Below are 25,753 nucleotides of genomic sequence, written 5' to 3'. Positions count from 1 at the left end.
AGCAGTTTTCATCCTTGTCCTTTCCAGATTCTCCAGCTTTTCCTTTGATTCTGTGAGCTATGCCTGATCTTTCCGGTAAATTCTTTCTTGCTTAAGTTAGAGTCAGTTTTTATTGCTTATAGTCAAAAGCCTATAGTGTAGACCCTATAGACACCAGCTTCACATACAAAATCATCAGTTTTTATTTGATAAAACGAACTACTGTATTTGCAGGAAGTTAGCCAGTTGGATATTTTATTGGGCGTTACTATTCATCTAGGTTTCAGTATGAAATACCAACAAATTACTTGTAACGTGGAAGGAATCTTACATCTTCTGACTATTGTTCCTTTCTGCTTTCCTCCCCCTACCTCAACTTATCTTAACTCTCATTTCATTCTTAAAAAGAAAAAAGAAAAACTTATTTAGAAAAAGAGTTTTGCAATATCTAAATGTATCGCATATTTCTGCTTAAGAGATTGAACATGAAAAAACAAAGTATTTTAAAAAAGAAACAAAACCTTTTTCTAAACTGTAAACAAAGCTCATCCTTAATCAATCTCATAATCATAGTAATCATCGTCCATGTTGATTCGGATGCTCGAGTGCTCTTCAGGCTTTGGTTTCTTTTTGACCTCTTTGCTTTTCTCGGTCTGATGTAGGAGATGCTCACATTGCCTCAGGATCTTCTTGGAAGACATCCAGCTCTCCCCTTGTCGCTCAGCGGGTGCTGCACATTGCCCTCCCCTCACATCTGTGCCTTTGGCCTTCAGGACCTCCCTGGCTCTTAGGAGACTGCAGGTGCAATTCCACGGATTTCCGTCTAGATACAGGTGCCTGAGGCGAGGCAGTACCTCCAAGGCTCTGAGGTCTAAGGCAGAGATCTTATTGTTCCTAAGATTTAGGACCTGCAGCTGCTTCAGATCTTTGAGCTCCCTCTCAGCAATATCCCGAATGGCATTGCCTTTTAGGTCCAACCTGGCTAAAGTTCCTGGGAGTCTGCAATACATGAAAACAGGATGTGAGAGGAGGCCATGACTATCATTCCATCACTGCCTAGGCAACTCAGATGGAGCAACTGTTCAGTCCTGTCTGAAGCTAGAAAATAAGCTTTATTTTAAAAAACTCTAAGTGCAAACCTCAGTCTTACCTGTAGATCTTTAACCCTCTCTTATAGGCCTGATTTTCTAACCCTCTGATTTTTCTGGTTCCTAGCCATAAAACTCTTTAATTTTTCTCTTAACAAATGAGTCATGTAACAAATTGATAAAAAAATAGTAAGTTCCCAATTTTTTAGTTGGCAAAGGCCATGAAACAATAATTTATAGGAGAGGTAAAAATGTCAAATAAAAATGTGAAAAAGTGTTGTTCTTCATGAATATCAAAGACAATGAAAAATGATGCAGTGCTTTTGTGTATAAAATTAGAGCTTGGTTTTTGGATTTAATTTTAAAATTTGTTGCTGATGAGAGTGTGGTGAAGTAAGAACTTAAACTCTGCTAGTGGGTATATAAATAGTGGGTGCCACTTTGGAAACAATTTGGTAACATGTATCAAGTTTAAATAATATCATACTTCTCAACCCAGGAGATAATAAGAGAAGTGAATAGAGATTTATTTACAAATATGTTTGTCACATATTTGATCATATTTATAATAGCAAAAAATGAGAAATGGCCAATGTCCACTAATATGAAAATTAAGAAATAATGGACTATTATGTGATCATAAAAATCATGTTTTCAAATAATTTATAAAATACTGATTCTATAAAAAAGCTTTTTTGACTATGGCTTAAAAACCCAGAAGCTGTAAAAGATCAGTAACTCAACTACAAAAGATATTTATAAAGTCAAAAGACAAATGATAAATTGGGGGGGAAATCTACACCTTGTATCCCAGACAAAGAGCTAACCTCCCCAATATATAAAGGACTCTTAAAAGTTGAAAAGTAAGTCTGAAAATGGGCAAAAAGTGTGAGTGGAAATCCACATAAAAGCAAAGCCCTTAAGTCTTCAACCATACTCAGAATAGAGGAATGAGGAGTTGAAACATTCAGAAATGCCATTTCTCACCCATCGGATTGGTAAAAATCCTAATCCTTAGCCATACACTCTGTGGGCAAAGCTGTAACAAAGTGGACATTCTCATACATAGTTTGGTGGGAGTTGAAATAGGACAGCTCCTGTGGAGAATTCAGCAAAGCCTAACAAAACAGCATGTGCGTTTATTTACCCTTCAACCCAGCAATCTCGTTGGTAGGTATACTTTCTGAAGATGTGACTGCAAATATAAAACAGCACATGTGGATTTCTTATGCAGTATTTATAAAAGCAAAGACTGGAAACAACCCAGTACCACAGCGAAGAACTACTGTGCAGCCTTGAAAAAGAAAGGGGTTGGTCTCTATGAATTATCATAATATAATTTCTGGAAAGTATTGTTAAAGAGAAAAAAGCAAGAAGTAGAATAGTATAAATATTACCTTAGTTTTTATATAAGAAGGAAACAAGAATACATGTACACATTTTGCTTATTTTTGAAAAACAATGATAAACTAGAGGTGAATTAAAATGGTTACTTGTATAGGGAGTGTTTGGTTCCACATGGTTGTAACTTTTGCATGATGTTAACATTTTATATGTTCATAAAGCAAATAAAAACAAAATCAAGCCCTAAAGTTGAACAGAAGACAAAACAAACAAATCTAATTAACGAATTAAATCAAATGTGTATCTTGGTAATATAACACTATAAAGAAAAGAAAAAGTACTTTGACTGAATATCCTTGGTAGATATATCTAAGCCTTAGACTCTGAGGACAGAAGGATCTGCAAAGAAACTTCTCTTAGTAAATTTATTGTTAATACTATTTTTAATACTAAAAATTTGAAACTTTTTAATGAATACTGTAAGACAATGCAAATATGTAAATATATTAATATTATTAGGAACCAGGATTTTCACTGTAAGAGAAAAAGATACAAATATAAAATAAAAGAAGAAAAACCCCTCTCTAATGTTAATGTGAATTGGAAATCCCAGTGTGAATCCATAATTTTAAAAACATATATTTTCTGGCTCCATATACTGAAAGATCAAGAGGCAATATCACACCCTAGTAGTAACGCTACTGCAATAGCATAAGTGAACTGAACACACAGATCTTAGTTGCAGAATTTCAGTCTCCGCTTAAAAGAAGCAAGACTTCCTGGAGAAATGACCAATTCTATGTCTGGGACAAGCTAAGCTAGAATGTCTGAGCCAGAATGCAATGAAATGTTCAAAGATTAGTGGAACACATAGCAGGATGGTTGCTATTTAAAAAAAAAAAACAGAAAATAACAAGTATTAGCAAGAATGTAGAGAAATTGGAAACTTTGTGCGCTGTTGGGAATGTAAAATGGTGCAGTTGATGTGGAAAACACAACAGTATTTCCCCCCAAAATTAAAAATAGAGTTACCATATGATTCAGCAATTCCACTTCCGGGTATACACTCAAAAGAACTGAAAGCAAGGTCTCAATGAGATACTTACACACCCATGTTATACTCCCATATTGAATTCCCAATAGTTAAAATGTGGAAGCAATCCAGTGTCCAGTGACGGATGAATGAATAAGCAAAATACGTACATACAATGAAATATTATTCAGCCTTAAAAGGAAGGAAATTCTGACTTACGCTACAACATGAATAAACCTTGAGGACACTATGCTAAGTGAAAAAAGTCTGTCTCAAAAACATAACCACTGTAGAATTTCATTTATATAAGATATCTAGAGTAGTCAGATTCATACAAACAGAAGGTAGAATGGTGGTTGTCAGAGGGTGAGAGGAGGGGGAAATGATGAGTTGTTGTTTAATTGGTGCAGAGTTTCAGTTTTGCAAGATGAAACAGTTCTGAAGACTGGTTGCACAGTAATGTGAAGATAATACTGAACTGTACAATTAAAAATGATTAAGATGGTAAATTTTATGTATATTTGTAACCATCATTTAAAAAAAAAGAGTTAGTGGAATTATATCCCATGATCACAGGAATCAGCTTGAGAGGCTCCCACTAGCCAAATTTGGAAAAGTTTGAGCATCAAAAGAGACTAGCAACTGTAAGTGATTATAACACACTGAATAAATTAAGATCCCTGGGTCCATTGTGATACTTGGAAAAAAATAGAAAAGGGAGAGAAAAACCACACTATAATGTTAAGTGGAAAAATAGAAAACAAAATTGACTGATCCCAAATACATAAAAACAAATTATTTCTAGATATAGGTTCTGGTTGAGCAATTATGGGTGACTTTTTAATTTTTCAGCACACTAAGTGTTCAAACTTTAACATGTATTGTTTTATAATCAGGAAAAAAATTTTAAACTCTGGGTACCAGTTTGAAAAATGTTATGCTAATGCCTATTGATAAAAAAATTTTAAAGAATCATAGTTCTGAACTGAGAATCTTTCTGCTAATCAACAACTTTATATTAAGAGCTATTCTTTTTGTGAAGTGCAAGAAGAATATTTTATAGGAAAAAAAAAGTCCCTTGAAATAGCATCCAAATCCTGTCTTTGTACAGTGCGAACATATTGGATCTACATTTCAAGGTTTTTAGTATTCAGTAAAATTTATTGTGGTGGTCCCAGTTATATGACTGCTATGTCAAAGAGAAAAAAACCAATGAATTTAACCATATTTTATGACAATATTACCCTTTGCTTGTTATAGTATTATTTTTATATGAATTTCATTCCAAAAGGTTTACCTTTTTGATTACTGGCAGTTAGCTTAAATTTTGCCCTTTTTTTTCTTTTGATATTTACATTTTATTTTTATATACATTTATGTTGATATATTTTATATTTGAATTCATGGCCTAAACTATACAGTGCATAAACATACATAAATATTTGTGCTTTGGAGTGTTTTAAAGCCTTTTATGCTTAAAGTGCCTTCTCTTTAGTTGGAATAAAGTTTACCTAACAAAGAAGATTAATTTACCAGGGAAAATTGCTTCATACATTTTAACTGTTTGTCAAAAGTGTCTACAAAGAAATTTCTCTCAGTGGGTCTATTGTTAATACTACGAACAATTTTCAAATTGGTCTCCACAGTTTAACTTCAATGTGACATTAATCTCTAAGACAATGTAATTTTGTGCATACACCAGCTTATAGAAGGTATGTCTCTAAAACTTATACAGAAAATCTCTTATGTATACCTCTCTTTTCCCCAGGGAAATATGGACTATTAATAGATGGTGTAGCAGTAAGGAATGTTCCCCGATAACGGAGAGTACAGGGGAGCACAGCCAAGGAAAGACACAGCAAATGGAAGTGTCAAGTCTACTTATTAAGACCTGAGTTCTACCTTTGGCCATTTTATGTATCAATATGTGACTTTAGGTAAGTTATTCAGCTTTTTAAAGCTTCTAATTTCCACCATATAGGTAAAAGTGCTCAGCATACAGAAGTCACATAAAAATGTTGGCCAGTGAAAATGAGCAAGCCAAGCTTTCTTTTATACCAATACAGTTATTCAGTTCACGGCTGGGTGGCCAAAAACTGTACTTGTTCTTAGGAGTGCCTGTTTTTCTTTCATGTTTCTATGGATAACCAAAATGGCATTGTAACAGAGAAATCACTAATTCCCTGGTTTTGAGACCTTTTGGCAGTTATTCATGGCTTGAATATAATTTGTGTTTATAAGTCTTATTTATATAAAAAGGTAGCCCTGATTTTAAGACAAGCATGTCTGGAAATGCTGTTTGTTCTTTGGGCAGTGTCGCGTTTTAGAGTAAAAGGGGGCATACCCCCATTTTGCCAGTAGATGGCACTTGAGTGTAAGTAAGAGAAAAATGCTAACTGCGTTAGGTTGTAGAAAGCTATTCCGGATTTGAATTATTCTAATTGTAGATAAAGAAGAGATGGTGTGACTTATATTTGTTCCCTGAGTTGCAGATTGGTGAAATGAGAAGCAGTGAAAAGTGAGACCCAGGTCTTGTATTCTAAGTTCTAAGCAGTACATTGTATTGTTGACAGTAGAGTAAATCTCAGAGGCTGGTAAGAATCAGTGCCTACAATTCCCTGGCTCTGGAGTTAGACTGTGTTTAATCCTGACTCCAAAACATATTGACCACATGACTACCAGCAAGTTCTTGACACCTCTTAACCTTAATGCCTGATCTGTAAAGTAATGGGTAAAACAGTGGACCTGCCTTCACAGGACTGTTGTAAGGAGTAACAGGGAATAATACACGTATATACATTCACTGCTGGGCTTCGTAAGCACTTAAGTGTTAGGTATAGTTTTCTATCTCAATTAGCATATTTAAGCAAATGTGGGAGATAGTTAAGTTTATGTGTACCTAAAGCCATATACCATTACTTTCTTGATGAAATACAGAATGGAGGACGGTAGACAGAGGAAGGGATTTGTGGAAATAGATTGTGATAGGATACACAACTAGCACTAACAGGTCACGTTAGGTTAGGTTAGCAACTAGCACAGAGAAGTTGCCTGTTTACGGTTTATTTATAGAAAGCTCAATTTTGAAGGTTAATTTTGTGTATGAATAGGAAGCATGCAAACAAATAGTGTACTGTTTAAAGCTCGTTTCAAAAAGTCTCAAAATTCAGATGTAAGGAAGAGGTAGTATTCTGTTTTATTTCTTTACAGGAGGAAAACCATGGAAAAACTTTTTTGGGTCATTCCCACTTTCCAATACAAAGAAAAGTTGGGGAGTGGGAGTTGCGGGGATAGGCAGTGGTCTTGATGAGGAATTTAAAAATCAGTCTCTGCAAGAACACATTGCTCTTGTTGCTTGCCAAGTTCTGTGACAGAGCACACAGGTGTGTCGCTTCATTTAAGCCTCATGGGAAAAGGATCCTCATACCTGCTTACTGGCCCCATTGTCCTTGCTCAGTAGATCTCAACCCTGGCTACACGTTAAATTCATCCAGAGAGCTTTTAAAAAATCCTGATGCCTGTGCCACAACCCTGGGGGGTCTGATTTAATTGGTGTGAAGTGAGATCTAGGCATGAGTGGGCTTTTTTAAAGCTCTCCAGATAATTCTAACGTGAAGTCAGATTTGGAAATGTGTGTAAGTGCAGGCTTGCAATTCCATTATACACTCCATTGGGTAAAGGCATTGTGCTTTCTGCAGTCACCTGTTAAAACACAAATGCCCTGGCAGGAGTAAATCATTAAGCTATTTTTCACTCATTAAACTTAGCAGGATTTCTTAACCTAATGCACTCTAAAAGTCACCTGAATGGAGGAGTCCACTGAGTTCACCGTGTTGCCTGTGGCTGTTGCCTGCGTAGAATCCTATGTGATACAGTCCCTCCCCAACCTGTTTTATCAATTTTTATTTTATGCATACTTTTTTTTTCTTGGAGCAGGAAAATGCAGTAACAGAAAATAAGGCTTGAAACATAATAGGGAAATTATTTAAATAACAAGTATGAGTCTTGAAATACTACCCACAGATTCTTGCCTTCGGGCCTTTGTACCGGCTCTTCTGTTTAACACTTTTTCCCCCAAATAGCTTCACAACTAAATTCCTCACCTCCTTCCAGTCTTTGCTCAAAGCTTAACTTTTCAAGAGGATTATTATGCTTACCTTATTTAAAATTGCAGCCAGCTACCCCTACTCTCTACGGTCCTGAACCTGGTAATCCTGCCCTTTTTTGTTGTGAACTCTAACCCCTCACACTGTCTAAATATTGTGTACTTGACTTATATATGATGTTGTCACTCTTTCCCTGCTAGAATTTAAACTGTACAGAACAAGAAGTTTTCTCTCTTTTATTACACTGATGTCTCCCAAATGTCTGCCTGGTAAAGTACCTGGTGCTTGGCAAACGCTCAAAGCATATTTGTCAAATTAAATGAACTGTGTGCACATGCTTTTACATTAAGAGAAATTGATTACTTTCAAATCACCCTCGATATGTATTATAAAATACTGATTTCAAGTGGAAAAAATCACTTTTTGATGTTCTGCATTGGGTACAGTTAACATATCATATAATTTTAAAAAATCCCTTTTTCAACTAGAAAAAAAATGAACATCTCTTCATATCAAAGGTAATTTTCCCTTTCTCACTGGTAAGAAAAATTATTGTTACAAACAATGATAAGTACGTGGAGTGCCACAGGATTCTACAGAAGCCAGGAGTGGGTATATTAATTATGAGAAGTTTGGTGATAGACAGGGCAAGAAGCCTTTTTCCCAATGAAGTGCTGAAAGGGAGAAAAATCCACTGGTAGGCACATTTAATAAACAATATAACATCTTTTTTAAGGGGGATAATAGTACTTGTTCTTCTACTGTTTTTTTTAATCTACTTTAAAATGTGAAACATGGGATAAAGTTTAAATAAATAGGATTAATTCATGTAAACATGTACCTTAGTTAAAGATTATGAATGGTTAGGGGGAACAGAAATAGTGGGTTGGGTGTAGAAGGAGGGATGTTTGGAAGAAAAATTAAGTTTCAGAATACAAGGGGGATTGTGTACGTTTGTGTGAGAAAGAGAACTGAAGAAACAACCAGAAACAGAAGGTAAGATGGACACAGAAGGACTCACACACTCACAGACCCACAGAGAGGTGAGCAGCGCCACCATAAGTCCTTTAAAGATCACAGCAATGAGAAGAAATAAGGCTCCCAAATGCGTAATTCAAAGTAAATATGATATTAGATTACAAAGATTTTATTTTTTTCCACAAGCACTATTTCAGTGCTTTTTAAAATAAATATCTTACTACATCTCCCTTCTCATTTTTTCTTGGTGTCCTTACTTTGCTAGTGGTTAAGCACATGCCTGGTCTGCTTGTTGCTGGAGCCAGGCCATATATTTAGAAACCCGGAACACATTTTTTACAACTAACATCCCCCTACGATATTGGTTAGCATACTTCCCTAAAGCTGCTTTGCAAATTGTCAGTCACCTGTTGGTGTCTTGTCCCACAAGCAAGATAAATTAAGTTAGTGCAGGATTCAGCTTGAGGGCTGGAGATTCCAAACCGCTGTTTAAAAACGTCTATCCCTGAACACTTGGATAGCCTTGATCAGATACTTTGTTTGCTCAACCTTCTCTTCTTGCTTGCATAATGTACTTGGCTGGGTATCTGTTATCGTAGTTAGCATAAATGATGAGGTTCACTTACCTGAGAGGTATAGACAAGAGCAGGTTCTGCTCCAGGGCCAAGTTGGACAGCTGGGAACACCTCTGCAGGGCTCCAGCTTCAAACAAGCTGACAGTGTTGTTGTCCAGAAACAAATGCTTTAATTCTTGGAGGTCCTGGAAATCTTGCGCTGTAACTCTCTGAATCAGATTATTGCTAATATCCAGCTTTTGGAGCCTTGCTGGTAGTCTGAGGGGCAACGTTGGAAGCTGGTTTTGGGACAACTCAAGAGTAGTTAAATTGGTGAGGAGCTGTGCCCCATCGATGGAAGAGAGCAAGTTTTCTGACAGGTAAAGATGGGAAAGATTCTCCAAATGTTTCATATCTCGAAACCTTATCACTTTGAGCCGGTTTCTCTCCATTTTTAAAGAGAGCAAGGATTTGGGCAGGTTAATAGGAACTTTAGTCAGAAAGTTACTACTGAAACTGAGAAATTGCAGAGACTGGAGAGAAGTGAAGAAGCCAGCTGGTATGAGATGTAGCTGATTATTCTCCATGCTCATCCGTGTCAGATGGGGAAGTTCCAGGGCTCCAGCTACAGACTCGATATTGTTACCATCTAGCATCAAACTCTGCAAACTGACGAGGGAGGAGAGCATGCTGGGAGAGAGGGAAGAGAGAAGATTGTTTTTAAGTTCAAGGATTTTTAATTTCTCCAGTCCTTCAAAATCGGATCCGTGTAGGACGTATATTGAATTATCATTTAGTTTTAACACTTCAAGACTGGCTGGGAGAGTAGTGGGGACTCGTCTTAATTTATTTTTCCAGAGTTCCAAGGTCTTCAAAGTACTCAGAGTTTTGAAAGTGTCCTTTTCTACTGACTCTGTTCCACTAGCCAACAGAATAAAATCTTCTAGAGCCAACATTTGGGTGAAGTTAGATACCTACAAAAAAAGAAGGGATTGGCAAGTGTGGAGAAGAGCAGTAAATCAAAGTATTGTAAAAAATATATATATATACCCATATACATTATTATTGAATACTAATGATACTTCAGATTTCCCTTCAGGATCTATGTTAAGTGATTTCTTGGAAAAGGATAGAAACTCAGGTCCTGACTATTTTTATTCATGATTGCTAACAGGGTAAGATAGCTAAAATATTTTAAGCACTTTTGCACACTACTGATAGACATACATTGGCCGACTTTTGCTGCATATTCTTTGGCCCAGCAAGTTTACTTCTAGGCAATCTACTTACACGTTGCACAGTGATTTATGCAATAGGATGTTCTCGTTGCATCATCTTATAAAAGCCAAAACCAGGAGCAATCTGGAAATCTTTCACCAATCTATTAACTAGAGTTGTTAACAAGATTTTAAGGAATTTTCATTATCTGTCTACATTTTGCACTGTTCAGATTTTTTAAATTATAAATTACATTTAAAAATGTTTAAGCATTGAAAGTAAATATTTAAATTTCCTAGATGCTGCCAGCAGTAGGATGGGCCTATCAGAGAAACATTTTCAACTATATAGTAGTTTGGGAAACTAGCCTCCCTGTTCCTACCCTCCAATTTACACTTCACTGATGGAAAAGATTCACGAAGAAACAGATATATGTGTTCTCATCCCTGTAGAGCAAGGAGTCCATTCATGCATATAGCCCAGACCTAATGCTGTTCCTCCCCTAGATTTTAAAAATGACCAAGTCTGAAATACTTTCTCTATGGCTTGCAACTTCAAGCACCCCTATCTCTCCACATATCCTCCACCCTCCTAACTTGACATCTACCTCTTTTCCAGGATGATATAATCTTTGGTATTTGGTTCTCAGAGTAAGATCATGTTTAGGCAAAAAGAGGAATTGTTCCAGGTTATCCTCAGCTTGAGAAGTCTTCACAGAAATTTCAACCTGTTGTAGAATTCAACTGAGCAGAATTTTCAATGCACAATTTTTTGTCTTACTAGCTGCAGTTTCTAAATGTTTGATTTAATTGTGCAGTCAAGCCCTTTTGTAATGCCAATGCATGATTAATACCTTCAAAGTGGGTTAATTTTGCATTATTTATTACAGGTATCTGTATTCTGGGAGAACATGTGATGTGAATTAAGGTATATTTTAAAGCATCTCCTAATATGATATTCTTAGTAGAAGAATCTCATGTTAAAACTTCCAAAAATAGATGATTTTCATCACAATAGTTTTGGCAGCTGCCTTGGCTTATATATTGCTGCTAACTTTTGATATTTTTTAATGATTAATCTGATGTATTAATTAGTTCTAATACTAAGAATAATAGCAATTTTTCTTGCACTTGTTGAGTATCTACAAGTGCCAAGTATTTTTTTACATGTTACCATCAATTCTTCTAATAGCCCTGCAAGTTTGCTATCATCAAACTTGAAAGAGCTGAGAATTTTAACAATGTCTATGGGACTCCAAAGCTCTTTCTTCCTCAGCTCATCATTTTCTATTGCATGTGGTCTACAATTAATGCTTTCCAAAAAAAACTCAAGATCTGGACACAAATCATTGAGTTTGGGAAAGGAGAAATTTTAGAGATTATCTATTCCAAATCTCCCTATTTAACAGATAAAGAATTTTAGTCCCCAAAAAAAAAAATTAGATGACCTACCCAGGACTCAGTGTTGCTTCACCTACTCTTCAATCTGAAGTGCCTTTTTCTAGGTTTTCTTTCATATAAAATCAGAAACGACTCTAAACATAGATCTTTACCTGTTGGACTGCTGATCTCCCTAAAAAAGACCTTGGTGTTACTAATGCTTCCACTTCTATCTGAGTGATCACAGACTCTAAAAGATTGCTGCCTATGCAGCAAGTCTCAGCGATGACATGGATTGAATAGGCAATTTATTTGGGGATTAGACCAATAATGGTGTCAGAGCTTCATCTTGTCTTCACTTCTTTTTGTAAAGTATTTAGACTAGCCTAAATAGTGAAAATAGATCATGTTCTTTACTGAATCCAGTGGATAGTTGTTTTCTGTTATTAAGCATGGAGAACTTTCTCTTTTTATCAGGTCAATGCAGATTACTTTTGATTATTATTAGTTAAAATGGCTACCATTTTCTAAGTATTTACCACGTTTACAAAGCTCTCTGTGTAAGCATGATTATTCCCTTTCCACTGAGGGAAAGTAAAGCCCAAGAAAGTGAAACAGCCTGTCCAAGTATGTCTTGCTAGCAAGTGGAAAAGTGGGGCTTCCAACCCAGGTTTATCTCCCCCCAACACATACATTTTCAACCTTACTGCTTCAATCATGCATTTAGATGAAGAGTATAGAGTTCTGGTGCCACAAACAGAGAGGAAAACACCCACTGATTTTCAACTTATCAGTTGAGTTTGCAGAGCTGATAAAGGGAAAAAAAATCTGCCAGACCTGTCTTGCCATTTCCATGGCCTCAGTAGGGCTGTGCTCAAGAGACGTGGAAAGAGGTGCTTTTGCCCTAGAGATAACCTTGGGGCTGCTGGCAGTTGTTCAACATTGCTTAAAAAGCAAGGTAAATATGGCCTGGTATTAACAATTAAGCTTAGGAAGCTTAGCTAAGTAAAATTCTTGTCATCACAATTTTACAGTCTAGTGAGCCTAATAACATATGTAGATAAAAGATAGTAGATAATATGAAAAGTTAAAAAAAAAAAAAGCAAGGCAAGTCAAATGAAGTAGAGCAGAGGGGCAACTCCTGCTGGTTTCCCCATGAAAAGGCTTTCAAATTTCTGGGTTCAATTCAGGGCAGGTCCTACTCCAAGCATTAGAGGGTTACGTGCCTTTCTTGGGTTCCTTATAAGTCCAGTGCACACAGGAAACTGACATTTAATAAGCAACATAACATCTTTTTTAGGAAAATAAATAAATAGGATCAATTCATGTAAACATGTACATGGTCTTAAACATAGCATTCACAGTCTCAAAGACAGCTGAATAATGTGAACAAGTAATAGAATCATTGAAAACTGTGATTATATACACGTGTGTGCATGCTTGCATATATATGTGTGATGTGTATGTATATATATGCATATATATAATTTCCATTGCTATTAATCTGAAGATCTATTCTAAGGTTTTTTTTTCTTTAAATATAGGCACCCAATTCTATAGTTCAAACCAAATAAACCTAATGAACATTGTGTTCACCAAATACAAGTGAACTATGGCCACTTAAAACCTGAGGATTTTTATGAGAAAAGAATTATTGCTCAGAGCTTTCTATTTCCTTCACAAAACAATCCTCTCTTTCATCAACCTTTCTGCTGGGAACTATCCTTCCAAGACATAGTTAACTGGGTTAATGTCAGGGAAGCAGCAATATTGCTGTTCAACAAGCCTAAACTAATGACACATGAACTCATTCAGTAACTGAATTTGGTGATTGGCAGAATTTCATCTCATTGGCTGCAAAGCAGCAGTGTGGGATCACTATCAGGCTTAGCTGACACTCCAGGTCTTGGTATCTCAAGTCCTCTGAACAAATATTTAAGCATCCTGCCCTTTAACCAGTGTCTTGCTTGAATGCTGAGACCCGACAGGGTCAGACCTGCTCTCTGGCATTAGGTACTACTGAGTTAGAAGAGGAAAGGAAACAGATGACGACTAGGCAGTTGTGCTTATTGGGCCTTGAAATAAATACTATGCCCCATATTTTAAATTCACTGGGTTTATGTGCACCTACATTAAAATTTCTTAACCAAATTAAAAAAGGGGGGGGTCTCTGATTGAAAGAAAAGTACATTCACCTGCTGACTCTCTGCATCTGGATCACAGACGGGCATTTCCTTATCTTAGGATTTGGATCGATGATGGAGAAGCAGTGACCGGGAGAGGCAAACTCAGAGAGCCACAGAATTTCCCATCAAGAAAGTTCCTGGGATCCCCAATCTAATCCAGTCTTGTCATTCATAAAAGTAAAAAATTAAATCCAGAGATTTTTTTTCAACTGCTTGTCTAAGATGGTTCTATCTCTAGTTAGTGAGAAAACTAGAATGAGAACCCTGGTCTCTTGATATTTTTGAAAAACACCAGAGGCCAAAAATCAAACATTCCTTCCTGTTAGAAGAGTCAGACAAATCTATAGCACTCTTTTCAGTGCCCTCTGAATAGGTAAGCCTGAAAATAAAAGTTATAATTAGAAGCACACAGAATGAGAATTGCAGTAATGTGGCAAAATAAAATTGTGTATTTCTTCTGTATAGGTTTCTGCAAAGACACTGATGCCTGGCTGGTTTGTAGGGTTTGTGTGAAGAATTCCCATATGCTGCATTCACCCTGTTAGTCTTACAATGCTGTAAGTGTCACCTGCCTTTTATGGCATAAACAAAACTCTTTTTACCCCTGAAAGGATGCATTCTTAATATGGGGACAGAAAGGTGCTGTATGGTCTTAAACTCTTTTTGTTAAGAAAGAGTCATTTCTCTACTTTTACTCTGCACCAAAATAAAATTTTCAAAAACAAAAACAAAAATAAAATATTATTAATTATAGATTCCAATTTGGGGGGGGGCAGTGCTGCTTCCCTAAAAAGAAATAGCCGGAGGCATATACCCATCTTGGTATACCGAGCAAGCAGCTAGCTAGTGCAACTACCCAACTTCATAACCATCACTTTTAAGTTTTGATTATTTAAATCAAGTTTAACCACCCCACACTCGCCCCTCACCCTACCTTGCAAAATTAAATTGCAGCAACTTGAGTGTAGAATGAGTTGTTACCTGAAGGTGTTGGATTTTGCCATGGCTGATGTAGAGCTTCTTGGTGGTGGAAGGAATTCCCGACGGTACCTCCGTCAGCCTGTAGCATTGCACCGACTGCGCTGAGTCACAGAAGCACCTTCCAGGACAGGCAGGATCGAAACCATCGCTAATAGAAACCAAGACAAGGAAAGCATAAAGCACATGCATCTTCCAAAACAGGGCCTCTCGGGGAGCAGGCGAGGGTTTAGGCAATGTCTCACTCTTTATACCATGAAATCTGATAATAGAATCTTATGAATGTGTACTCTGTCAATGTAAGAAGACAGGAAAGAAAAAAAATCTCATTTTGCCTGGGTTAAAATGTTAGCAACCATTACAAAGACGAAGGGGCTTAAACATTGATAAGCTGCCTTAATATTTGTAGGTGAGCAAAACCCTGTGTTATTTATGGCTTGGAAAGCTAATCTGCAAACACCCCTATTATCTGTAGTTTCCTTGTTTTGTTAAATGTGACACTAGGGAATTAGTGGAAAAGACAAAGAGCTGTTTTATAGTGGGCTATAAAACCTTCGGATTTTCTGTGACCCTATATCAAAACCATTTTTGTGGGACTGCAACTGGCAGGTGTTTTCTTCTCACATTAACTAGTTTGGGAAAGTAGGCAGGTTTTCTATTTATTATTGTTTTTTCAGGGACACTTTATTGCTAGTGAAACAATGGGGTACAATGGAGAGATTTTTAGAGCCACCATTCAATTCATTGATCACTTAATCCACCCAAATATAGTATTTGGAAAACATTTTTGTCATTCAAAAATACTGTTGAAGCAAATAAGAATAAAACATCAAATTAGGTCTATTATTTTTATTTATTTGTAATAACGGAAGAAAAGGCCTCTAGTTTTTTGAGAGGAATTTGGTTGGGAAAACTGGAGAGGAGGGAACTTCACTTGTCTTGGGTGCTCGTTTGTTGTGGCTTTTTGTCTTGCTGCTGAGGAATTTAATTTTTATCATTACTGCTGAGGAATTTAAAAGCATTTTAGGCAAAAGATTATATGGAGAGAAGCTCCTTCTCCCACAAATGGAAGATCTAAATTTCCCCATGCTGGTTGGCCTCAGCAGACTGCTCTATTGAAACCTTTTCTAATATTGAAAAGCTTCTCCGATCCCCTGTTCAACCTCTCCTCTTTGCTACCATTTTCATTCTGAAGCCAAAAGATTCTTTGCCCTAATAATCAATTCATCTATTTCCAGAGTAAGGACTTTTCTGCTCCTCTTTTCTGATTGTTTGCCCTCTGTTTTCTTTTCTTTTACTATCAGAGACAAAAAGTGATGAGAGATTTCTTTTCTGTCAATATTGTGATTTGCAACAAACTTTATTATTTATTTGTCTTGTCTGGTAATATAATTTTTTTTTAATTTTTAGAATTTTCAAATAGCAAAGTAATGCTCAATAATAGGAAGTCTGGGGAGAAAAAAAAAAAGAAACAACTTTAGTCCTGTCCCCAAATCAAACATTTTTTTCCAGTTTCTTTTTTCTGCACAGGCTTTGAAACGACAAAGGGAAATACTCACTGAACATTTTTATTTTCTCTTTTGCTAAAAAGGTAAATTTGTATTTAGTTACTTGAAATGAAATGCTTGTAAGATTCTATCTATCCTTTTATCTACCATTAAACAGCTAATTTTTCTGTTATGCAGTGTAGCGGTGAATTTTATTTTCTATCCTCTGTAGGTAGCCATGGGATTCCCTTGTCTTCGAGTAAGCCTTGAAACTATATTGTATAATTTTTTTTCTTCTTTTTGACAGTGTTTCAAACAGCTTTCCTGTGATTTTGCAATTATCTCTAATGTATTACTCTTTTACATAGTGAAGTTTTATTTTGTTAGGTTTCTTCCCTCCTATGACCCAGTAGTTATAATACTTTCTTTTCTCCTAAAACCAAGTGGTCCTCAACCAGGGGCAATTCGGCAATGTCTGGAGACATTTTTGACTACAGTAAAAGGATAGGGGTGGGTAGATAGGCAGTGCTATGGCATCTACAGGGTAACAGGCAGGGATGCTTCTGAACACCCTCCAACACATGGGACAGCCCCGACAACAAAGAATCACGCAGTCCAAAATGTCAGGGGTGCCAGTGTTAGGAGACCCCACAATAAACACAAATGTGTGCCTCTATGCAATGGATATTGGCCTTCCTTGGTTTATTAAAAGCAAAGGGCAAGTTCCCATTATAGACAGGAAACTGAACTCCAGAGAAGAAACTGACTAACCCAATTCTCCCTGATTTGGGTGTAGAAGCATTGGCTTCCTATTATAAAACTGATCAACCAAGAGCTAAACAGAAGGCTTAATTTAGTAAAGTCTCTTTCTGAGTCAAAAGAAAAGCAATATTAAATAATTAAAAAAAGTGAATATGATTCTGTTTTAACCTGTTTGCTTCTTCTGGAGAATGTTGTGAAAAGCATAAGTTTAAAGTTAAAGTTTAAAAATAAAATTTTCTGCTATTTAACAAGAATAGACAAATGGGACCTAATGAAACTTACAAGCTTCTGCACAGCAAAGCAAACCATAAGTAAAACAAAACAACAACCTACAGAATGGGAGAAAATTTTTGCAAATGAAACCGACAAAGGCTTGATCTCCACAGCATATAAGCAGCTCATATGACTTAATAAGAAAAAAAAAAACCCAATCCAAAAATGGGCAGAAGACTTAAACAAGCAATTCTCCAAGGAAGAAATACAAATGATGAATAGGCACATGAAAAAATGCTCAGTATCACTAATTATCAGAGAAATGCAAATCAAAACTACAATGAGGTGTCACCTCATACCAGTCAGATTGGCCATCATGCAAAAGTCCACAAATGACAACTGCTGGAGAGGCTGTGGAGGAAAGGGAACCCTCCTACACTGCTGGTGGAAATGCAGTTTGGTGCAGCCACTGTGGAAAGCAGTATCGAGATTCCTGAAAAGACTAGGAATAGACTTACCATAAGACCCAGGAATCTTGCTCCTGGGCATATATCCAGAAGGAACCCTACTTCAAAAAAACACCTGCTCCCCAATGTTCATAGCAGCACTATTTACAATAGGCAAGACATGGAAACAGCCTAAATGTCCATCAACAGATGACTGGATAAAGAAGATGTGGTATATTTATACAATGGAATACTATTCAGCCATAAAAATTGACAACATAATGCCATTTACAGCAACATGGATGTTCCTGGAGAATGTCATTCTAAGTGAAGTAAGCCAGAAAGAGAAAGAAAAATACCATATGAGATCACTCATATGTGGAATCTAAAAAAACAAAAACAAAAACATAAATACAAAACAGAAACAGACTCATAGACGTAGAATAAAAACTTGTGGTTGCCAGGGGGGTGGGGGAGAGAGAAGGGACTGGGATTTCAAAATATAGAATAGATAAACAAGATTGTACTATGTAGTACAGGGAAATATATACAGGATCTTGTGGTGGCTCACAGCGAAAGAGAATGGGACAATGAATGTATCTATGTTCATGTATAACTGAAAATTTGTGCTCTACATTGGAATTTGACACAACATTGTAAAATGACTATACCTCAATAAAGAATGTTTAAAAAACAAACAAAAAAACAAAAACAAAAACAAAAAAATTTTCTCCTGTTTAACCTCTCCACACCTCAATGTTTTCTTCCATAGAATGAAGATTAAATGGGGGAAATAATTTCCATTTTACAGAAAGAAAGATGTAAAGTGCATGTAAAGAAAGATGTAAAATGTATGTAAAGAAAGATGTAAGGCATGTCAAGTCCATGGGCAAGAAGAGGGTCTCAATAAATGATAGTTGTATCAGTTTGGGTTATTATTTAGAAGTGATGGAAACAAATTCTGGCTGACTTAATAGGAAAAGGAATTATTGAAAGAAAATTGTGGGAAAGCCTGGAGAACCAGATTTGGAAATGGACCAGAATAATGGAAGGCCTATAGACAGAATCACAGGCAAAATCACACTTCAGTGTAGTGTCTGCACAATGTACATGCCCTGGTCTCAACCACTGAACTGGAACCTGGATACCATTGCTCGCACTGCTGCTACTGAAAAAGGATGCTGTTACTCCATCCCATCTCCACTCGCCGCCAAGAGGACATCTCCCAATCTCTGCCTCACTATCTTCATATTAAAACTTTCCTGTGGATGATTGTGGTTAGGTGAATGTATGTCATATGCCTCTGCTCTAGCTGTCACAGAGCTGGGAAAGTATCTGACGTTTTCAGTTTATTATGGGAGGGGGACTCTATTCCAATATTCCAGTCTCCTAAGGGAGAGAATCCCCCCTGTTCAAAGGAAGGGGGTTCAAATATGGATCATGTGCCATTTGTAGTGACAAATGTCCACTATAGAAATGTTTTCACCCTCACTCCTGCTTACCATGAACACAAAAGCCAAATGAGTTTTTTTATCTTTTAGTTTTATTGAAGTGCAGTTGATTTATAATGCATATTAGTTTCAGGTATACAGCAAAGTGATTCTTTTCCATTACAGGTTATTACAAGATATTGAATATAGTTCCCTGTGCTAAATAATAAGTCTTTGTTGTTTATCTATTTTATATACAGTAGTGTGTATATGTGAATCCCAAGCTCCTAATTTATTCCTCCCCCCACCCTTTCCCCTTTGGTAACCATAGTTTATTTTCTATTTATGTGAGTCTATTTCCAGTTTGGAAGTAAGTTCACTTGTATCATTTTTTTGATTCCACATGTAAATGATATATGATATTTGTCTTTCTCTGTGTTATTTCACTTAATATGATAATCCCTAGGTGCACCCATGTTGCTGCAAATGGATCATTTCATTCTTTTTTTAATGGATGAGTAATTTTCCATTACATATACATACCACATCTTCTTTATCCATTCATCTGCTGATGAACATTTAGGTTGCTTACATGTCTTGCCTATTGTAAATAGTGCTGCTATGAACATTGGGGTGTATGTATCTTTTCAAGCAAGAGTTTTCTCCAGATATATGCCCAGGAGTGGAATGGCTCAATCATATGATAACTCTATTTTTGTTTTTTTAAGGAACCTCCATACTGTTCTCCATAGTGGCTGCACCAATTTACATTCCCACCAAGAGTGTAGGAGTGTTTCTTTTTCTCCACACCCTCTGCAGTATTTATTATTTGTAGACTTCTTTTTTTTTTAAATTGGAATAATTTATTATTCTAACAAAAGTACAAAGTATGGAAAATTAGTGTATTTGAATCATTTCAGAGAGTAGAGAAAGTTTCACACTAGCAGATTTCGGCTTTTAGCACCTTTGAAGAGAAATAATCAGTTAAGACAAGCGGCAGTAGAGGCTCCTGACTGCCTCTGGTGAGTGAGCCAGTCCTCTGACTTGGGCTGTGCAGGTCGCAGAACAGTGCGGTTACTTGGTTTTTTTCTCTAAGTTTTGAAAGTGCCACAAAAACACACTTAAAGGTAATGAGAAAGGGGTTCAGTGAATAGATGGCTGGTGGTTAGAAGATGGAAGAGAAATGCCGAGACAAAAGGAGAGATCACGGGCAGGATGAGGCGGTCAAATAGACAGTCCGAAGGCGCTGACGATGCAGTACATGGTCTTGTTCTCCCATCGCACAGTGCAGCTCCTGTCAGTAGAGCTGTCCCAGAAGCAGGAACTTGCCGTGTGTAGTCCTGCTCCACTCTTCTGCATGATAGCACAGGTCACGATATGTTTGAATGGTTTCCCCAGCTTGATGAGTTGGCTTAGTTTGTTCTACATTTGTGGTCCATTGATTCACCTTGCTGTGCCGATAGGCATTGCCACCGATTGCACTTTCTATGGCCTGTTTTACAACGTTGCTCACTTCAACAACAAAAGCAGTCTCCTCAGTAGCCTGGTAGTCTTCCATCTTTCCTCCTGCATGTCGCCATCACCTCCCTCATTTGTAGACTTCTTAATGATGGCCATTCTGACTGGTGTGAGGTGATACCTCATTGTAGGCCAAATGAGTTTTGAGTGAGTTACAATCAACCGAGGACCAAACAAATTATATTTCCAACAATGGCTGTGACATGGCTTTTTGTGTAATTGTTATACTATACTTTTCTGACTTGCTCATTTTGAAGACTATAAAAAGTCTAATGAAATCATTTAAAATATTTTTATACTTTTTAATATGAGTGCAAAGAAAAGATAATTAGCTTTAAGGGGTGTTTGGAATGCAATCATTTTGGGTCCCTTGTAGAACTAAATTGGAAGAACTGTAAAAGACAGAGGCTGATGAGGGGGTTCTGTTTGAACTGTAAAGTCTGACAATCTGAGAAGTAAACAGTAACTTGACAGTGGATGAAAGGAAGAATCAATGATTAGTAAACTCTGATACCACTGCTGATAAATGGTGGTTTTAGATAATGCTAACCCAAATCTGGAGCTGTGGGAAAGGGTAAGTGAAGAATGTAGATCAGGAAAAATGGAAAAGCATTTATAGTCAATCTTTGAGAGTATAAGGGAATAAAAAGAGAGTAATAGGGTTTTTAAAAAATTTTTTTGTTGTATTTCATTTTTAGGTTTGGCTACTGCATACAAAATCTAGTATCTCACAAATTTTTTTACTATGGAATAGGTAAAATAATTCTTGAAGCCTAAATTATACTGGATTTATTAGTCAAATCACCAGATCATTTCTCTTTAGGTTGGGGAAAATATTCCATGAATTTTAAAGGAATATGTATTTTATATTTAACGTATATTTTATAGATATTCCTAACTCCTGAGCCAATATAAAACATATGTTTAGCTATGTTCTCTAGCACATATCAAAAGTATGTCTTGAAAAGGGGCTGTTTTTAGAATTTCCTTGGTGGACTGTTGTAAAGTTTTCATTATTGAACTGAATCACACAAATGTTTCCAGCATTCCTACCATATTCCAGGTCCTACATTAGGAACTGGGGTTCAAAGGTATGCAAGATACAGTTATTGTTGCTATGGAGTTTACAGTCTAAGGGGCTCCAAAAAATGTATGATAAACGTTATAGTAGGTATTTGCAGGAAACTAAACAGGGATGGAGTCCATAGTGCCACATGTGAAAAAAGGAAAGTTTCTTAGAGGAGGTTTTTGAGCTAATCCTACAACACTGCATCAAAATTCTCAAGTTTTAAGAACAGGAGATCAAACAGATATTCCACATGTGTATATAAGAGAAATGACCAGGACAATGAGGCTAATAAATCACTTTGGAATGCCCAAACTTCTTTAGTATGCATATTATGAAATTGAAAATTGTTCATAAATGAATGAATATAATATAAATAATACATATGAATATGATATTCCAGGACTTTTCCTACATTGCTACAGTAAAATGGTAGTGGGTTTTCCCTGGCCCTCTTTATTCATCATACAACTGTTTCTAGCAACCAATGGTACTTAATGAATACCTTTTCCTTTTCTTGGTAGATTACTGGAGAGTAAATGAAACATGTGAAGCTTAGTACAAGGCCTGTCACACAAGCATTCAATAAATGGTAGTCTCCCTCTCCAGTCCAAGGGAGATCTTCTATGTCCATTCACCACAGTGCCTTTGTAATTAATGATGCAGTAATAAATGTTTGAACTCTATACTAACCTTGCAGCTAATTACCAGTACCTACCAAAGAAATCTTTAGCATCTTCCCTTTTTCCCCAGTTTTCCCAGTCCCCACTCTATTCATAGTAATACCTTATGATAAAACTCTGTAGAAGTTCCTAAAGTTCCTAAAGCAAGACTGTCATATTTAATTTATATTAGAAAATTTTAATCACATAAACATGACTCATGAAACAGTTATTGGAGGTTTCTGCCAATGCAACTGCAAACAGAAGTATCAAGATTTTATTATCCCTAGGAAAATTAATTTCACCAGTATTGAGATTACATACGATTCCAAATTCTAAAGTAGGCTGACACAAGGCAATAAATGCAGACAGAGCACACTGACAACAGATGGCAGCACTGGAACGTCAAACCCTGCCTTTCACTTCCATGTTAGGCTGTGACTTGCAAAAATGCAAAACCCCAGTCAAGGCGGGCAAAAGATAATGTCTAACCTGAGGGTGCCATGAGCATCTGAAATAGTCCCATAGCACCAAGCAGGAAGCACAGAGGATGTGGCAGCTGCTACACTGCATGATAATAAGAAACAATATGAGATGAAAGTGTTCTGAGACACAGAGGGTATGTAAGACTTGTTGGAGTTGTAAAAATTGTACACAGAAATGGACTTGGGGTCTTTAATCCTGAAAATGAAGGTATTCACCAAGGATCAGAGCACTGGAAACATAAACATCTAAAATGCATTTCAGTTATACCCATACAAAGTAACAGTAAGTTGAATGATTTTTTTTTTTTAAAGAAATGAAATTTAGTTTCAGGTAGTCCATATAAACTAAATAGAGTGGTATGTAATAGAAAGTGAATATTACAATTACCTTTTCAGATAATATTTCTTATATATTAATAGATTTGTATACAGCTTAGAGCTGGGAAGAAATTACTTTTTTGAAAAAATGTCTGGACTACTTTGACAATTTATTACACTGGTAACTAATACATGAAGAAATGAATTCCCTCATCCTTCTATATCCCATGGTCAACAGCTAAGACTGTGGAGACAAAAGATACCTAGATTGAAATCGCACCTCAGTGGACTTTTAGCTGTATACTAAGCTTACCAAGACACTTAAATTCTCTGTGACTTATCTATGAAAAACTGACAACAGCTAACTCACAGGACTTTGTGACAGTCAAAGAAGTAAAGCAAATAGCACAATGTTTAACACATAGTATGTTTCAACAACTGAAAACTGTTATTGTGATTCCATTTGTATGTGGATCACTCAATCCCAACTTTAAATTATTTTTTGTACTTCAAATTCCTGAAAATGGGATCACTAACTATATTATAAATAGAGAAAGTGGCTGGGAACTTGGTAGCTGTAGTAATGATGTTCTTGCAAATATTACAGATAAAAATAAAGTTAATTTGGAAGGGAATCAGCAAAGACACAAATCTTAGTTTTCTATTAATTCTTGGTAGTAAACCTGTGTGAACGTGCCTACTTAAGCTCAAGGCAAGGATCTCTGGTTAGTTTTGATCAGCTAAATTTGTGAAAGATAAAAGACTTTATTGACTGATAGGCTAACCAGTTTGCCCTGACTCAGCAAACTAAAGCTTTGATTTCTTATTCCTCTTAGAATCATGTTAGTGAGAAGCACACAGGGCAGGCATTGGTGAAGTTAACTGCTATAGACTGTAGTCGGCAAGTAAATATTCCCTTAGGCAATGTCTCCTAGGACAGACCGTTCTTACCAGCCTACTCTATCACACCAGTTTTCCTTCCCTTTTCAAGACTGGGCTACTCGAAATGAAATAGGGTTGAAAGTGAGTAGGCAGAATGATAAAGAGCAGCTGCTCAACACTCCCAAAATTCAAATTAAAGTAGTAGCTTTTGAGGGTTAGACTAACTAGCCTATGAGCTCTGCTTCTGTGAGGGTCAGGTCTCATTCATCTTTGTATGCCCAATGCTTCAATAGGGCTCTCCATTCAATATATTTATGAATATATGAATCCTCATAGTTTTGTTTTTCTGAAATGTCACGTCTCGGAACACTGTGCCAGTTTTTAAAATAAGAACACCTTTTTAGATAGCTGCTTTGGAAATATAGTGTAATAATAATGAATACCAAGTGCTAAGCACTGAAGCTAAGCATTTCACCTTACTACCGAGTGAAGTAAATTTTGGAAACTGAGGCTTCGAGGTTAAAGAACACAACTAAGATGACACAGCTAATATGTGACAGGGTTTAAAACTTGTCTGACTCTTATTAATTACAAAAGGTGTTGTATTAATTCAGCAAAAACTGGTGAGCCGCTCTCCTTCAACTTGTAGTTCTAGGCGATTTCCACCCTGAATTTAGAAGCTGATTTATCAAAACGAGCCAGTCTATCCACCCACCCGATCCACCTCACCCTCAACAGGAACTGGGCTGGAAAAGCGAAGACGTGGCCACTGCGCATGCTCACACGGCCCTTTCTCACTCTTCTTCCCTGCCCTGGACGTCACCACAGCAAGTTTCCCGGACGACTTTAGAACGGCTCCCACCCACTGTAAAGTCAAACAGGCAGAAGCCGTTCCTCTCTGCGACGTGGACACCCTTCTGTTCCTCGGCCTTTCCAACTTGGAAGCCAACACGATGCACCTCTCTTTCTCGGGGATTCAAGCAGGAGTTTCCCAGTTGTCAACATGGCCGCTGACAGGCTGGCCCCAAATAGAGGCTTTTCATAGGCCAAGGTCGCATCCTAGCTCCGCCCACTTCGTCCCTCCTGGCTGCGTCTGTCTAGGTCTTCGCTACGCATGCGCAGCGGGGGCGGGCCGGGAGGTGGGACGGCCCGAGTCTTCCGTGTGCCACTGCCGCCGCTTCAGCCTCGCTGCTCCTGCCAGTGCGGGGCTGCATTGCCGGCGTTAGCGGCGCGAGGGGAAGGGAGGGGACCGACGGAGCGTGCGTGCGCGGGGTTTCCCGCAGACCCAGCAGTTCCTCTCGCGGGGTGGACGGCGGGGGTCAGCAGCAGTCGAGGGAGGCCATAGACGGCGCCATGTCGGCGGGCGGCCCATGCCCGGCAGGAGCCGGAGGGGGCCCAGGGGGCGCCTCCTGCGCCGTGGGGGTCTCCCCCGGCGGGGTATCCATGTTCCGGTGGCTGGAGGTGCTGGAGAAGGAGTTCGACAAGGCTTTCGTGGATGTGGATCTGCTCCTGGGCGAGATCGATCCGGACCAGGCGGACATCACTTATGAGGGGAGACAGAAGATGACCAGCCTGAGCTCCTGCTTTGCGCAGCTTTGCCATAAAGCCCAGACTGTGTCCCAAATCAATCACAAGCTAGAG

At 37.5% G+C, this 25,753-nt stretch overlaps 2 protein-coding genes and 1 pseudogene across 3 annotated transcripts in view; 1 reads left to right on the top strand and 2 right to left on the bottom strand.

The window, feature by feature from the left end:
• Window positions 1-217: 217 nt before the first annotated feature.
• On the bottom strand, window positions 218-25,270 carry LOC102525545 (nephrocan). 2 transcript variants are annotated; one of them, XM_031680121.2, is made up of 4 exons: window positions 24,828-25,270; window positions 14,847-14,994; window positions 9,155-10,056; window positions 218-978 (listed from the first exon to the last, which is right to left on the bottom strand). In XM_031680121.2, the coding sequence occupies exons 1-4, from the start codon at window positions 24,887-24,889 to the stop codon at window positions 531-533; spliced, it is 1,560 nt and encodes a 519-aa protein (XP_031535981.1). In that variant the 5' UTR covers window positions 24,890-25,270; the 3' UTR covers window positions 218-530. The 2 variants fall into 2 exon arrangements, with proteins under 2 accessions (XP_031535981.1, XP_072821884.1); XM_072965783.1 differs by lacking the exon at window positions 24,828-25,270 and having other exon boundaries at window positions 14,800-14,933.
• LOC116281532 (dynein light chain Tctex-type 1 pseudogene) lies at window positions 19,491-24,834 on the bottom strand (annotated as a pseudogene).
• GOPC (golgi associated PDZ and coiled-coil motif containing) overlaps window positions 25,231-25,753 on the top strand; it is a 37,167-nt gene continuing 36,644 nt past the window's right edge. Inside the window, exon 1 of the mRNA XM_006205695.4 lies at window positions 25,231-25,753. Coding sequence (XP_006205757.1) covers window positions 25,466-25,753 — 288 coding nt within the window. The 5' untranslated portion in view covers window positions 25,231-25,465.

The sequence above is a fragment of the Vicugna pacos genome, chromosome 8 (genome assembly GCF_048564905.1).
Source record: "Vicugna pacos chromosome 8, VicPac4, whole genome shotgun sequence".
NCBI classification, from domain to species: Eukaryota; Metazoa; Chordata; class Mammalia; order Artiodactyla; family Camelidae; genus Vicugna; species Vicugna pacos.
The sequence above is the reverse complement of the archived record's forward strand: the minus strand, read 5'-3'. Positions and strand labels throughout refer to the sequence as shown.